Below are 14,889 nucleotides of genomic sequence, written 5' to 3' on the forward strand. Positions count from 1 at the left end.
CCGACCCGTGGAACCAAACGGTCCTCATTTCGGCTGCCTCCTGCACCTTCTCGGCAGGATTCGGGGTAAGGACTTTGACGAAGCGGGCGGGGTGGGGTCTTCTGGGGAGTGGGGTGCAGAAGTCTGGGTCTTTGGAAGGATAGGATAGGATAGGATAGAATAGAATAGAATAGAATAGAATAGAATAGAATAGAATAGAATAGAATAGAATAGAATAGAATAGAATAGAATAGAATAGAATAGAATAGAATAGAACAGAACAGAACAGAAGACATGAAAAATAGAATAGAATATGGAGGATAGAATAGAAGTAGAATGGAGAGTAGAATAGAATATGGAGAATGGAGAAAATAATTAGAATAGGATAGAATAGAATAGAATAGAATAGAATAGAATAGAATAGAATAGAATAGAATAGAATAGATGAATAGAATAGAACAGAATAGAAGACATGAAAAATAGAATAGAATATGGAGGATAGAAGTAGAATAGAATGGAGAGTAGAATAGAATATGGAGAATGGAGAAAATAATTAGAATAGGGATAGGATAGAATAGGATAGGAATAGAATAGAATTCTTTATTGGCTAAGTTGGACACAAGGAATTTGTCTTGGTGCAAATGCTCTCAGCATACATAAAAGATACATTTGTCAAGAGTGAAGAATTATTAGGTACAATACTTAATGATAGTCATAGGGTTATATAGTCATAAGGTATATACCAAGGGTCTTCCAACTTGGCAAGTTTAAGACTTGTGGACTTCTAGGCCCAGAATTCCTGAGCTAACATGACTGGAGGAGGAATTCTGGGAGTTGAAGTCCACCAGTCTTAAAGCTGTGAAGTTTGAAGACCCCTGGTATATAGTATATAGAATATAGTCAAGGTACAATAAGCAATCAAATCATACTAGGAAACAGTCAATATAAATCATAAGGATGCAAGCGACAAAGTTACAGTCATACAGTCCCAAGTGGGAAGGGATGGGTGATGAGTGATGAGAAGATTAACAGTGACAGTAGTGCAGACTTTGTAAATACTTGAACAGTGTGGAGGGAATTATTTGTTCAGCAGAGTGATGGTGTTTGGGGAAAAATCTGCCCTTGTGTCTGGTTGTTCTGGTGTGCAGGGCTCTATAGCGTCGTTTTGAGGGTGGGAGTTGAAACAGTTTATGTCCCGGATGTGAGGGGTCTGTAGATATTTTCACAGCCCTCTTTTTGACTCATGCAGGATGCAGGTCCTCCATGGAAGGCAGGTGGGTAGTAATTGTTTTTTCTGCAGTCCTAATTACTCTCTGAAGTCTGAGTCTGTCCTGTTGGGTTGCAGAGCCAAACCAACCAAGGATGGCTGACACAAACGGTGGATGAAGAAGTGAAATTAGCCTGGCTTTGAAAATGCTCCGTGTTTCTAACTGGGCTGGGGACAGGAGGGGGTCCTTTCACCCACCTACACCACCAGAATGAAAATATTGATATATATGGTCATTAGTCCTCAACATGCGACCACTGCCGAGCCCCAAATTTCAATTGCTTCAGCGAGACAGTTGTTAAGTAGCGAGTTTCGTCCCATTTGTCAATCTTCCTTGCCAGGGCGCGTTAAGCGAATCACAGCAGCTGTGAAGTTGGTAACCTGGTTGTTAAGTGAATCTGGCTTTTCCCCATTGACTTTGCTTGTCAGAAGGTTGCAAAAAAGAGCACCAGTGTTGGAGCACCCAACTAGGTAACATCATCAGTGCTAAAAGACAGTGCGAGGGGTTTGCTTCCGTTTATACAAGTCATCCTCAACCTACAACCAGAAGGGAGCCCAGAGGGTATGCTGCTAAGTGAGAAATCTGTTACGTGATCTCTGCCCTGTTTTACAACGCTTCTTGATACCTTTGTTAAATGAATCCCTGCAGGAGCTCAGTTAGTAACATGGTTGTTAAGTGAATCTGGCTTTCCCCCTGGACTTTGCTTGTCAGGAGGTCTCAAAAGGGGAGGGCGTGACACCCCCCTCGGGACACTGCGGCCGTCGTAAATACGAGTCAGTTGCCAAGCCTCCAAATGTAAATCACGGGATTGTGCCAATGCTGCAAAGGACATGTGTGAAAAATGGACATAAATTGCTTTTTTTTCAGTGTCGTAACTTTGAATGTTCACTAAGTGAATGGTTGTAAGTCGAGCGATCAAAGTTAATACGAGGCTAATAATCAAGTCAACAGTTCCCCAGTCAAGGAACTACCAATTCAGACAAACAAGCCAGCAGTAAACCATGGCCTTATTGAGGAAGCACCAAAAGATCGCTCCCACCAACATTTACGGAGCATAATTATTTGCATAGAAACAGGACAAAACCTCCCCTCTCTTCCAGCACTGGTGATGTTACCTAGTTGGGTCATGAAACGTCCTGCCAAAAACCCACCAACTTAACCTATTAACTGCAGTGATTCACTTAACAACTGTGGCAAGGAATGTTGTGCACTGAGGCGAAAATCCCCGAAGAAATGTCTCACTTACCAATGGAATTGCTGGGCTCAATTGTGGTCATAACTCAAGGACTATGAACATTTAAACCTTCACCGGTTTTAATCCCTGGCTTTTTATTTTATTCTTTTTCACCACCACCTGTGCCTCTCTCGTGGCTCTTGGGAAAAAAAATCCTGAATTTTGCCTCTCCCATCTATCTGGCCACGGGTTTTTCGTTTTTTGTTTGCCGCTCACAACTCCTCCCTATTTGGGGGTCTCCGATTTTGCTCCATCGTTGGCCCAATTGTGCGCCAGGATAGGGAGCATCGGACAGGAGGAGTTTGCCCAACGAATCCCAGAGAATCTTAAAAGCTGGGCCTGATTCCAGATTATGAGCCCGGTGCAGCATTCCTGAAGCGCATGGTTTGTGCCTACTTTAGAAGTGAGAGTCCGGTGATGTCTCATGCTCCCGTGTGCCAGAGTCGGGCCCCGAAATATCCGGGGATTAAAAGAGCAGACTCACCCACCGAAGTTCCTTTTGTCGTGGGGCAGGAAATTATCTTGGCCTCAGTTGGCAGACAAGTCACGCTTCTGGAATGCCCTTTGCAAGGATTCTCCGTGGCGACGTTTAAAGGTTTAATGTGGAAATACTCCGTTGGCAATTCCTTTATTTTATTATTATTTTTTGCACAGGGAGAAGTGCAAAAAAAAAAAAAAAAGGAGCCATGGCCAGAGCTCGTTTCAATGAACATTCCATGGTTTAAATTCAATTTCATCCGGACAAACTCAGACACATTCTAACAGGCTGGCGCTGCGCGTGATAAATATTCCTGGGAGTGACTCATTCTAGTTTCCGGTCGAGAATTTAGCTAAAATCAGGCATGAAGATAGAAATAAATTTGTTATAGGGGAGTAACGGGAGGAGATACAATTGTAGGCATTGTGTGCCGTCTCTGAGCTGATAGTTGGAAACTTGGGGGTGGGTTTTCTCTCCGGCTCCCATTGCAAGAATGCCTGATCTGATCGTGATGTCCTTAAGGTCTAGAAACCTGGGTTTTTAAAAGACTGGGTGCATCGTCGTGCATGCTCGCTCCTTAGGACAAATTCTGCAGTCGGAGCCACAGATTCATCGCAGAGCAGAGCAAATTCTTTGGCTGGGAAATTCTGGGAGTTGAAGCTCACTCGTTGAAGTTGCCAAGGTTGGGAGAGCCATGATTAGACGCACAATCCACGCTTGTGTTGTTTTACCCCATAGTAACCCAAGTACCGAGTCATGTGTGGGTTTAAGAGACAACTAAGGGAACTGAAATTAACACTCCACTGCCAGGCCTTAGTATGAAGTGGTGAAGAGTGTACAGCTGGGTGCTTTCAACGGAGGGCAAAGAGCGCGGCTGCTCATGGTTTGGCCTCGAAGACTTGGGGTGGGTGGGAGTAGGCCCACCGCCAGAGGAGGGCAAATCTCACGCTCCACTGCACTCTTTGCCCACTGGAGGGAAATGGCTTCGCTCTGGTGATGGATACGGGACACGGTGCAGGGTTTGCATTCAAACGAGCTCCATTCTCTGCGGCTTTTTTGCAAAAGGCAACATGAAGCAAGGGATGGGAAAGACACACAGACACACAACGCACACGCACATATACACACACGCACAGCCTTGGAAGTCCAGAGAGCCGCCGATTTGAGCCAAACGGATTTGCAAACGGGAGAAGGTGCACAAAGCCGCTGGCGTCCAGCGAGGCCTACGTCACACTAGGCTTGCCCCAAACAGCAAACCCGCGCTAGCTGGTAAGATGAATAAATTTTACAAATAACATTTAAAAAATAAACTGCGAAAGGAACGCAGTGGCAATTTCAACCAATCACCAGGAGACCGTGAGTTCTAGTCCTACCTTAGCCATGAAAGTTGGGTGACTTTGCACCAATTGCTAGGAGACTAGGAGTTTTAGTTCCGGCTTAGGCATGAAAGCCAGTTGGGTGACTGGGCCAATCACCAGGAGACTGGGAGTTCTAGTCCCACCTTAGACATAAAAGACAGCTGGGTGACTGGGCCAATCACCAGGAGACTGGGAGTTCTAGTCCCACCTTAGCCATGAAAGTTGGGTGACTTTGCACCAATTGCTAGGGGACTAGGAGTTTTAGTCCCGGCTTAGGCATGAAAGTCAGTTGGGTGACTGGGCCAATCACCAGGAGGCAGGGAGTTCTAGTCCCACCTTAGACATAAAAGACAGCCGGGTGACTGGGCCAATCACCAGGAGACTGGGAGTTCTAGTCCCACCTTAGACATAAAAGACAGCTGGGTGACTGGGCCAATCACCAGGAGACTGGGAGTTCTAGTCCCACCTTAGGTGTGAAAAACGATTCGATGGCTTTGAGCCAGTCCTTTTTCAGCCCAACCCGTCCCACAAGGTGGTTATGGGGGAAAACGGGAGAGATAAAGGTAGAACACCAATAAATAATGCAAATGTCAACCTTCCGGAGTTCTCCAGCTGAAGAAAGATGCAAGAAGTTGGGGAGATGAGGAGGGGGCTCTTTGGGGGGTTGGTCACTCCCTCTTCCCCATTTGCCCTTCCCTAAATCCACAGAGCGGTCTTGGGCAGGGCACAAACGCCTGCTCCCCTCTGAACCCCAGCTTGGGTGCGGCCCTTGGCGGCTGCTCCTGGGACCCATTCCGCAGAAGACGAAAACATCTGGACGGAGAGGTTGGCCGCTGTCCATCACCCAGCCTGGGTTGGATGTGGCTTTTTTTTTTTTCTTTCATTTTACGCACAGCTGGCAAGGCCTTTGAAGACTCCGAAGAAAGGAGGGCAGAAGGCAGAGTAAAAGTGGAGGGTTTTTTTTGGGGGGGGGGGAAGATTGGGGGGACGGATTTGCACATTCTCCATCTAAGTAGTCCCAGATAACTCATCCTGCTCCTCGGCTTCAGGTTCACATCCTTCAGAGGTCACCAGGGTGGAACAAGTAAGCGAGATGTTTTTTTTTTGTTTTCTTGACCTTAAAATATTTGTTGACTCAACACATCATGTAGCTCCGCCTGTCAGTTGGCCAAGAGGAAGAAGGGATTGGAATCAGCAGCTACCCAAATCTGGAAAAAAATCATCTCCGGAGAATTTTCTCTCCTCTAGAGCGCATCAGAGTGGATTCGGCCATTCACCTGCTGAACAGAGTGCAAATAACCTTCCATGTGGAAGGCAGGACTAGAATTCACCCTCCCCTGGTCATTGGTCTAAAGTCACTCAGCCAACATTCACATCTAAGGCGGGACTAGAACTCACCGTCTCCTGGTGATTGGCCCAATCTCATCCAGCCAACTGTCACGTCTAAGGTGGGACTAGAACTCACCATCTCCTGGTGATTGGCCCAATCTCATCCAGCCAACTGTCACGTCTAAGGTGGGACTAGAACTCACCGTCTCCTGGTGATTGGCCCAATCTCATCCAGCCAACTGTCACATCTAAGGTGGGACTAGAACTCACCGTCTCCTGGTGATTGGTCTGAAGTCCACCAGCTGGCCTCCATGCCTAAGGCGGGATTGAACTCTCTTCATTTCAAATATATTTGCTAAAAATGCCAACCACTCTTATCCGTTGGGAGCGAATCGTGAAGTTTAGAAATGGGGTGTTGAATGCAACTGCAGTACTGAGATACCCTCACCAGGGGGTGCTCCAGGGACACCCCCCCCCTGCAAATTCATGGAGAAAAGGACTTTTTTTAGAAAAAAAATATAGGACTTGCCACTTCTCAGGAAGCGATTTTTCCTCTTCTGAAAAGACAGGGACATCTGCTAGCCTTGGACTGCCCCATCCCGCCCCCACACCTCCACCAAGGATGGCCTTCAAAGCGAAGTCCCAACGGCATCCTTCGGTCATCTCACTTAAAAGAGGCGCCCAAAACAATCCTTGCACATTTTTTTCCTCCCCCCCACCTTGTGTTTCTTGGTTCCTCCACCCGCAGGAGAGCGCAGGGCTTGTTATCTTGTCTGCCTCGAGGGGGAACTCGGTGTCTCTGGGAAGCCTCCCTTCAAGGTCACGTTATCAAGTCCTGGACAAAGACGCTGGAGCTGTCTGCAGAAGACGCAGCTGAGGCCAAGATCCGTTCTCCCTCCTGAGGTCAGCCAGAAAGCAAGTTGGTGCTTTCTGAGTTCAAAAAGACAGGAAGATGCTGCAGGAGAGGGCAGAGTTTCCTGAGACGCTTCAGTTGACAGAGGGAAGTCCTCAACGTACGACCATTCGGGACCGATGACAATCCTCACACTTACGACCACATTCCTCCCCCACCCCAGTTGTGGGATCAAAACTGGGCCCTTGGCAAGCGGCACGCAGGCCCAACAGTGGCAGGGCCTCAGGGCCTCACATGCTTTGCGGCCTCCTCAGCTGGCTTCCCACAAGCAAATTCAAGGGGGGGAGCGGAATTCATTTGAATGACCGTGTGACTCGTTTAAAGACCTGAGGGATTCACTTCGCCGTGGCCAAATAGGTCCTAAAATCGAAGGGTGATGAACTTAAAAACCAGTTTGCTTACCAATGGAAAGTCTGACCCCAGTTGAGAGGGTCTCTAACATATTTAATATGTGAGACAGTCTGGTCTGGTGGTTAAGGCATCAGGCTAGAAACCAGGAGACTGTGAGTTCTAGTCCCACCTTAGCCATGAAACCAGGGGGATGACTTTGGGCCAACCATTAGGAGACAGTGAATTGTAGTCCCACCTTAGACGTGAAAGCCAGCTGGGTGACTTTGGGCCAATCACCAGGAGACAGGGAGTTCTAGTCCCACCTTAGACATGAAATGTAGAGTTGTAATTGCAGGAAGGATCCAATCTCCGATGGCAAACCTCAGATAAAGAATGTTTCCAAGCAAATACAACTCAGGCAAACAAAGTCACTAATCTAAAGGAGGATTAGGAAGTAAACATATGTTAGACTTTAACTAGAGATAATTAATTGTGTTAATCACTGTGCTAAACAGTAACGAAAGTTAAGCAGTAACCAAAGTTAACCAGTGATGGAGGATAATTAAAAATGTGTATAAATGCAAGACTAGACTCCAATAAAGATAATCATGATTCAGTTGTTCATGATCAAACTACTCGACCGCCTCGTCATTACAACAATGAAAGCCAGCTGGGTGACTTTGGGCCAATCATTAGGAGACAGTGAATTGTAGTCCCACCTTAAACCTGAAAGTCAGCTGGGTGACTTTGGATCAATCTCCAGGAGGCGGTGAGTTCTAGTCCCACCTTAGACATGAAAGTTGGCTGGATGACTTTGGGCCAGTCACTCTCCTTCAATCTAACCCACCTAACCAGGTTGTTGATGTGAGGAAAATAGGAGGAGGAAGGTGTGTTGGATATGTTCACCGCCTTGAGTTATTTATTTAAAAACCATCATGGTAGGATAGAAATAAATTTCAAAACAATTTGACTTCCCTAACTGGGCCAGAGAAACTTAAGCATCCTTATGCTGTCTTATGTCTGTTTGCTGCGTCCAGTTCCAGGCAGCGTTTCCAAAGGAGCAACTCCTTTTAACCATGAACTTATCTTTAGGAGAGAACGCAATCACTCCGGCTCTTATCAGGTCATTTTATCTCCTGGCCAAGATTTACCTTTACCTTTCTGATGCCTACCTGCCCAGTTTTGGCTCCACGATTCGTGCTCCGGTTGGCCCAAGGCACTTGTGTTTCAGTGGCTTTAGCGAGAGATACCCTCCTGGGGTTGCAATTTTGGGTGGTTGAGCTAGCTAAAAAGTCAGGAAATTGGGGCAGGTACCTCTCTTAATTTTGAAAAAAAAAATTTATCTGATAAAGGAGGTGAAAGGTTTCACTTCTTTTCTGCTGGTGGCTTCATCAAGCCACCTTGGTGAAGGGGTACTCAGTGAATATTTGAGAGGCTGCCTCAAAGAAGACGGGGGTCAACCTGTTTTCCAAAGCACCAGAAAGCAAGACAAGAAACAACGGGTGGAAACTAACCAGGGAGAAAAGCAACCAAGGATGAAAGAGAACATTCATGATGGTTAGAACAATTCATCAGTGGAGCGACTTGCCTCCAAGTTGTGGGTAATCCAACACTGGAGGTTTTTAACAAGAGATTGGACAGCCATTTGTCTGACATTATACAGGGCTTCCTGTTTGAGCAGCAAACAGGACTAGAAGACCTCCAAAGTCCCTTCCGACTCTTGTGATTCTATTGTTTAGTTACCTCTAGATTGGGGTTTTTAAGGTGATCCGTCAGAACGTTTTTATCCAGCTCTCCTGTGAAGCAAAATTAAACCTGCAGGCAGTGATGTTCTGGGAGTTGGCCGTTTTTTGATCCGCTGCCGAGTTTCTCTTTGCGGTGAGTTAAATGGTTAACTAGGCAAACACGTTGAGCTTGGACAAAAAGACAATGGGGCATTTTAAGGCCTCTTCAACTCATTTTTCACTTACTACATGGGGGGAAGGATGGGGGGGCTTGGCTGCCCCCTCCCCAAAGAGAGGATTGAGGAAGAGAACTGGGGAACAAACAGGATGCAAACTGCAGAGAAACTAGCGGCAAAGTTTAAAGACTCTGCAAAATTCTGTTCCCTTACGATGGAATAAGGCGGCGTTCTCTCTAAAAGGCGTTATCTAAATTTCACCGGCGTCAGCTTTCTAATTTTATTCCCAAATGTTGCTCTGGGGCAAGGGAAGGGAAGAGCAAACAAGTGGGTTGGACTAGATGACCTCTCAGCACTGTTGCACCCGTCCCTTTCATTCTATCGTTAAATCAATTTCACAGCCAAGGCTGCCCAGGTGAATTGCCCAAGACTACAATTCCCAGCATCCTTAGGGATAAAGCCACAGTAATCCACTTTCAAACTGGTTCTCTCCTCCAGTACATTAAAAAGGCCTAGAGGCTAAAACATATGAAGAGTGGTTGCAGGATTTGGGTCTGGCGAATCTAGCGAAAAGAAGGACTAGGGGTGACGCAATAGTAGTATACTAGTATTTAAGGGGCTGCCACAAAGAGGAGGGAGTCGATTTATTTTCCAAAGCACCAGAAGGCAGGACAAGAAAGAAAGAATGAAAGGAAACTGATGAAGGAGAGAAGCAACCCGAGAAACTTCCTAACAGTAAGGACAATTTATCAGAGGAACAACTTTCTTTCATAAGTTGGAGGTTTTTAAGAAAAGACTGGACAGCCCCTTGTCTGAAATGATGTTAGGGTCTCCTGCTTGACCCAAGGTCCCTTCCAGTTCTATTCTGAACTTAAAGCCCACCCATTTTAGAGTTGCCGAGGTGGGAGATACCTTAACGATGCCAAATGAACTAATCGACATGTATATGCTAGCTAAGGGAGCCCTTCCTGGTCAGCTCAAGATTCTTTCCAAATGTTGGCTTGTCTGAGTCACTCGAGGGAGAGAACAAGTACTGGCAGATTCAGAAGATCAGAAATGGTCTGAGCGGGGATTGTGTAAGATGAGCTAATTGTTTAGAACAGAAGAAACCAGGGGCTGAGACATTCCTTTCGGGTGTTAGGCTAAAGTATAGTTTACATAAAGTTTGTGCCGAAGGTTTGATTCCTTCCGCTGAATTACAGCAGAAATATTCCCAAATTCCTAATCGCTGACCGAGCTTCATCCGCCGGTTTTCTCTCTTCCACCTTGTAGATTCTGGGGCATTTTTATTTTTCTACTCCAAAAATCAGACCAGAGATATTTTTCAACAGTCATTTCACCTTCCCAAAAAAATGGAGAACGACTGATTTGACTCCAGCACCTAGACTGGTCTTTGACCCTCACAAAAGTTGATTGACAGGAACGCCCGGCTGTGTCTTAGTTGGGCGTAAGCAAAAACATTATATTCTGATTTATTTCCACACACACACACAAACACACTTGTTTCCACTTGGTGGGCAAGGTTGCCTCTTTTTTTGTGGGCCTGGAAAGTTGGGAAAAGTTTAATTTCCCACCTCCCTTTCCAAATTCCTATTGCAGTTTGTCTTTCTGGCTGGGAGTGTTCTTACCAAAGTCTTCTTTGAAGAATCTGAGTGAGTGTGTAACTTTAAGGAAAATTCTTTCTTGCTCTCTCTCCTTTTGTCCTCCTCCCCTTAACCCTTCCGCAGCCGGATGGAATTTGCACCCTTCTTTCTCTGTACTTTTCTGGTTTTTCCAAGGCAGCCACCCACCCCTTCCCCCCTTGCTCCCAAAATCAGCCGGCTATGCTAATCTTTCAGGTCTTTGCTGCTGCTATCGCACAAGGTTGCGGCTGTGCGTAGGAGTGTCTGTGTCGGAGAGTGAGAAAGACAGAGAGTAAAGAAAGGGAAGCAATTCCTTCCCCAATCTCATCTCTCCTCTCTCTCTCTCTCTCTCATTCACTCACTCTCACTGTCTTTTCGGAGAAGATGACTCTTTCCAGTAAGCCAGAAGTGAAGTCTCTTGAGTAAGCAACTTTATTGTAAGGTCTGAGTAGGCTCCTCTGGGCTCAGAAGCCGGAGCAGGAGGAACTCGAGACTGAACTGGAGAGAAGAATAAAACCCAGCTCTTCTTCAGAATACCAGAAAAGCAGAGCTGGGAAGAAGAAAGAGGGATTTTTGCAGAGCCACAAATTGATGCAGGGGGTTTGAAAGGTGGGGGAGCCAAATTCTCTCTGGGAGAATCCCTAAAATTCCCCTCTTTTGTTGTTGTTCTTCTTTTTAAATGATACAGACAAACATTTTGAGCTGAGACTTTCGGCAAGGGTTTCAGGCACAAAGCGAGGACCACTCGATGATCCATCGCTCCCCTTGGCCTCTCGGGTGCTGACTTCACGGCGAACTTCGTCACTTGTTTTCTTGGACTGCAGTGATCATTTCTTCGGCCGCTTTTGAATGATTCGGTGAACCGCAGGCTGCTACCTCTTGGGAAGAGATCTGATTTTTACCCAACCGATTTTTCTGGATTTTTATTTTTTTTTAAATTTTATTTTCCTCCCCACGTTTTTTTTTTTTTTTCCTTTCCTTCCACTGATGTGCCACTAAACTGTTTTGGAAGCTGGGATCATTTTCGAGGAAACTTTTCGGTTCGGGAAGATGGACCCCTTGGGCTGGTGCTTCCTCTACGGTCTCTTGGCTTGGTCGATGGGCATCAGCCACACCCAAGAAGGTGAGTGTCTGTATATGTGTGTGTGCGTGTGTTTGGGAGACACCTGTTGAGTGGGACCTGAGTTCTGTTGTGTTGGGTGAAGCCGGGAGAAACCCAGAGATGCCCACAAAATCGGAGTGAAGCAGGTGGTTAAAAATGTTGGCTGTGCAATTTCCAACTCAGTTTGAAGAAGAGACCGGAAAACCGTTTGTCCAGAATGGCACATAGGGTCTCCTGCTTGAGCAAGGGGCTAGACTAGTAGACCTCCAAGGGCCCTTCCGGCTCTATTCTGAATTGAAATGAATTGAACTCTACTCAGTGCCCACTGCTTAGAGAGGAAAGAGGGGGCAACACGTCCATCAGCCTTGGCCTACTGGGCAGTGTTGTTGTTCAAGATTTCTCCCTCCCCCTTGACTGGTCCTCGACTTAACGACCCCCATCGGGGCCAGGCTTTCCGTTTGCTAAACCAGGCCGTTCTTAAGTGAGCCGGGCCCAAGGTTAGGACCCTTTTTTGACTTTTTCCTTTTGCCAAAGTTGTTAAGCGAACCTCCACGGTCATTCAATGAATCGCTGCAGTCGTTAAACGAATCCAGGTCCACTTCTCCCTTAACTTTGCTTCTCAGGAAGGTTCCCAACGCCCCAATTTTGATCAGGTGACCGTGGGGGATGCTGAGACGGTTGTAAGGGTGAGGATCGGCCCCAAGTCCCTTTTTCCAGGGACCTCTAACAGTCCATTGAACAAAAATGGTTGTAAGTTAAGGACTGCCCGAAGTACTTGGTGGATTCAATTTTTTGTGTGGGGGGGAGTGGGGGCAGGTTACCAACTCTGAACTCCAAGGCTGCTGGGAAGCTGACACTTTGTGTACACATCTGTGTAAAGCCACTTACAACTTCCTTGAGATAAGATTCAATTGATTGTGTCAAATACAGAGCTGTGGCTTGCGGGAACGTTAAGGCAGCGTACCTACTATTCTCCGTAAACGGAGAGAGTAACTAGGGTTTGTTGTAGATTGCAAAGATCCAATACTTAAGTTTAGTGTTTCAGGTAAGCCCAGCTATGGGGATTTGAATGGCTCATGTAAATGATGCTTGAGTGTGTCTTTTGCGATAGGTAACTCCCATCCATCCTGGCTTCTTCAAAGGACTAGGGGTGATATGATGGCCGTCTTCCAATATTTGAGGGGCTGCGACAAAGGAACGGTGTAGGGTCTCCCGCTTGGGCGGGGGTTGGACTAGATGACCTACAAGGTCCCTTCCAACTCTGTTATTCTGTTATTAAAGAAGAGAGGAGGGAGGGGTCAATTTAATTCTCCAAAGCCCCTGAAGGCAGGACAAGAAGCAACGGGTGGAAACTAACCCAGGAGAGAAGGAAATCAGAACCAAGGATAAACTTATAAATTATATAAATTTTAAAGATAAAGATAAATTATAATTAAATCAGTGAAAGGACTTGCCTGCAGGAGTTGTGGGTGCTCCATCACTGGAGGTCTTTAAGAAGAGATTTGTTTGAAGGGGTAAAGGGTTTTCCCTGCTTGAGCAGGGGGTTGGACTAGAAGACCTCCCAAGGTCCCTTCCAACCTTGTAATTCTCCAGCAAACTCTGGCTAAGCACAGCATGCAGCCCCAATGGGTGGAACTGCTGGGAGGTTCTCCTGTATTTGAAAACTTAAGAGGGGGGAAAAAATAAATAAATGCTGTTTTCTCCTAGGTGGCCCAAGTCCCACGCTTGGAATACTGCACACCAGGGCTATCCAACCTGAAATGGGATAGTGTTTGACCAGAGGGGCTGGACTAGACGACCTCCAAGCTCCCTTCCAGCTCTATTCTGATTGGCTGACCTAATAACAGAGAACAGATAATCAGAGTTGGAAGGGGTCTTGTAGGTCATCTAGTCCAACCCCCTGCCCAAGCGGGAGACCCTACACCATTTCTGACAAATGACAGTCCAATCAGTCCAAGGTCTCAAGTGATGGTGCTCCCACAACTTCTGAGAGCAACTTCTGTTCCCTTGGTTGATCGTTCTGTCAGAAAATTTCTCCTTATTTCCAGGTTGAATCACTCCTTGTTCAGTTTGCATCCATTATTCCTTGTCTGGCCTTTGGGTGCTTTGGAAAATAGCTTGACCCTCCTCCTCCTCCTCCCTGTGGCAGCCCCTCAAATATTGGAAGACTGCTCTCCTGTCTCCCCTGGTCCTTCTCTTCCCTAGACAAGCCAGGCCCAGTTCCTGCAACTGTTCATCGTTTGTTTTAGCCTCTAGTCCTCTAATCAACCTAGTTACTCGTCTCTGCCCTCTTTCTAGAATCTCAACATCTTTTTAATAATGTGGTGGCCAAAACTGGACGCAGTACTCTAGGTGTGGTCTTACTAAGGCTTTATAGAGTGGTATTAGGACCTCCCTTGATCTCGATTGTATCCCTCTGTGAATGCAACGTAGGATTGCATTGGCGTTTTTGGCTGCTGCTGCACACGGCTGGCTGATTGTCCACTAAGACTCCAAGATCCCTTTCCCAGTTCCTGCTATTGAGCCCGGTTTCACCCAGTCTATATGTGTACTTTTGGTTTTTCTTGCCTAAGTGTAGGACTTTACTTTTTTTTCTACCTTGGCCACTTTAAGACCTGTGGATTTCAACTCCCAGAATTCTGGGAATCGAAGTCCACAGGTCTTAAAGTGGCTCATCTTTCCAAGCAAATAGACCCTTTGACAAGGTAAACAGGTAAAATAAAACAACCCCCTCCCACACACACACACACACTTCCCAATTCCAGCCTCTGATCAAAAGGAGACCCAGCTGGGCTCCGTCACTCTGCTAGAGACGCATAGATTCTTCCTGGTTGCCCCTGGTTTTAACCTCGGAGAGTGGAAATTGGATTGTTTTGATTTGCAAAGGAAAATCAGGAGGTGGCGAGAGGCCCCCGGAAAGAATTCGGGGCAGCCGTCTCTCTCTCTCTCTCTCTCCAGGAATAAAATCCCGGTTGGTTATATTCGTTTGAAGTCAACGGAGGTGAATGGGAAGGTGGATGAATTGGCATCAAACTGGCACGGCTGGATTTTCAAAATTGTCTTCCACGCCACGCAAAGAACGGGGAAATTTCATGGCAACGTATTAATGGACGCTCTATTTTTTTTAAAAAAAAAAACTGGGTGATCTACACACATAAATCACATATATCACCGTGGGACACGTCCAAAAGGACAAGGGGAACAATAGAACAATAAAAGCTATGGCTACGGGTGCCTGGAGCATTTTTTTTTTTTCAACACATGTACACAATTTTGTCCTTTGAACATCGTATCTGCAATCAAAAGCATATAGATGGCTATCCTAGGGTTGGACTGGAGTCATGGAAAGAAAATAAATCACATTTTTCCTGCTGTT

At 46.3% G+C, this 14,889-nt stretch overlaps 1 protein-coding gene across 2 annotated transcripts in view; it reads left to right on the forward strand.

Annotated features, from left to right (window-relative positions):
• The first annotated feature begins 11,099 nt into the window (after positions 1 to 11,099).
• Positions 11,100 to 14,889, forward strand: part of AXL (AXL receptor tyrosine kinase) — a 57,746-nt gene continuing 53,956 nt past the window's right edge. The window contains exon 1 of one of the 2 annotated variants that reach the window (XM_026715435.2): positions 11,100 to 11,534. In XM_026715435.2, coding sequence (XP_026571220.1) covers positions 11,462 to 11,534 — 73 coding nt within the window. In that variant the 5' untranslated portion in view covers positions 11,100 to 11,461. The remainder of the gene's footprint in view (positions 11,535 to 14,889) is intronic. The other variant, XM_026715436.2, reaches the window with a different exon arrangement.

This window comes from Pseudonaja textilis, chromosome 10 (genome assembly GCF_049901715.1).
Source record: "Pseudonaja textilis isolate UNSWEBS1 chromosome 10, rPseTex1.2, whole genome shotgun sequence".
Lineage (NCBI taxonomy): Eukaryota > Metazoa > Chordata > Lepidosauria > Squamata > Elapidae > Pseudonaja > Pseudonaja textilis.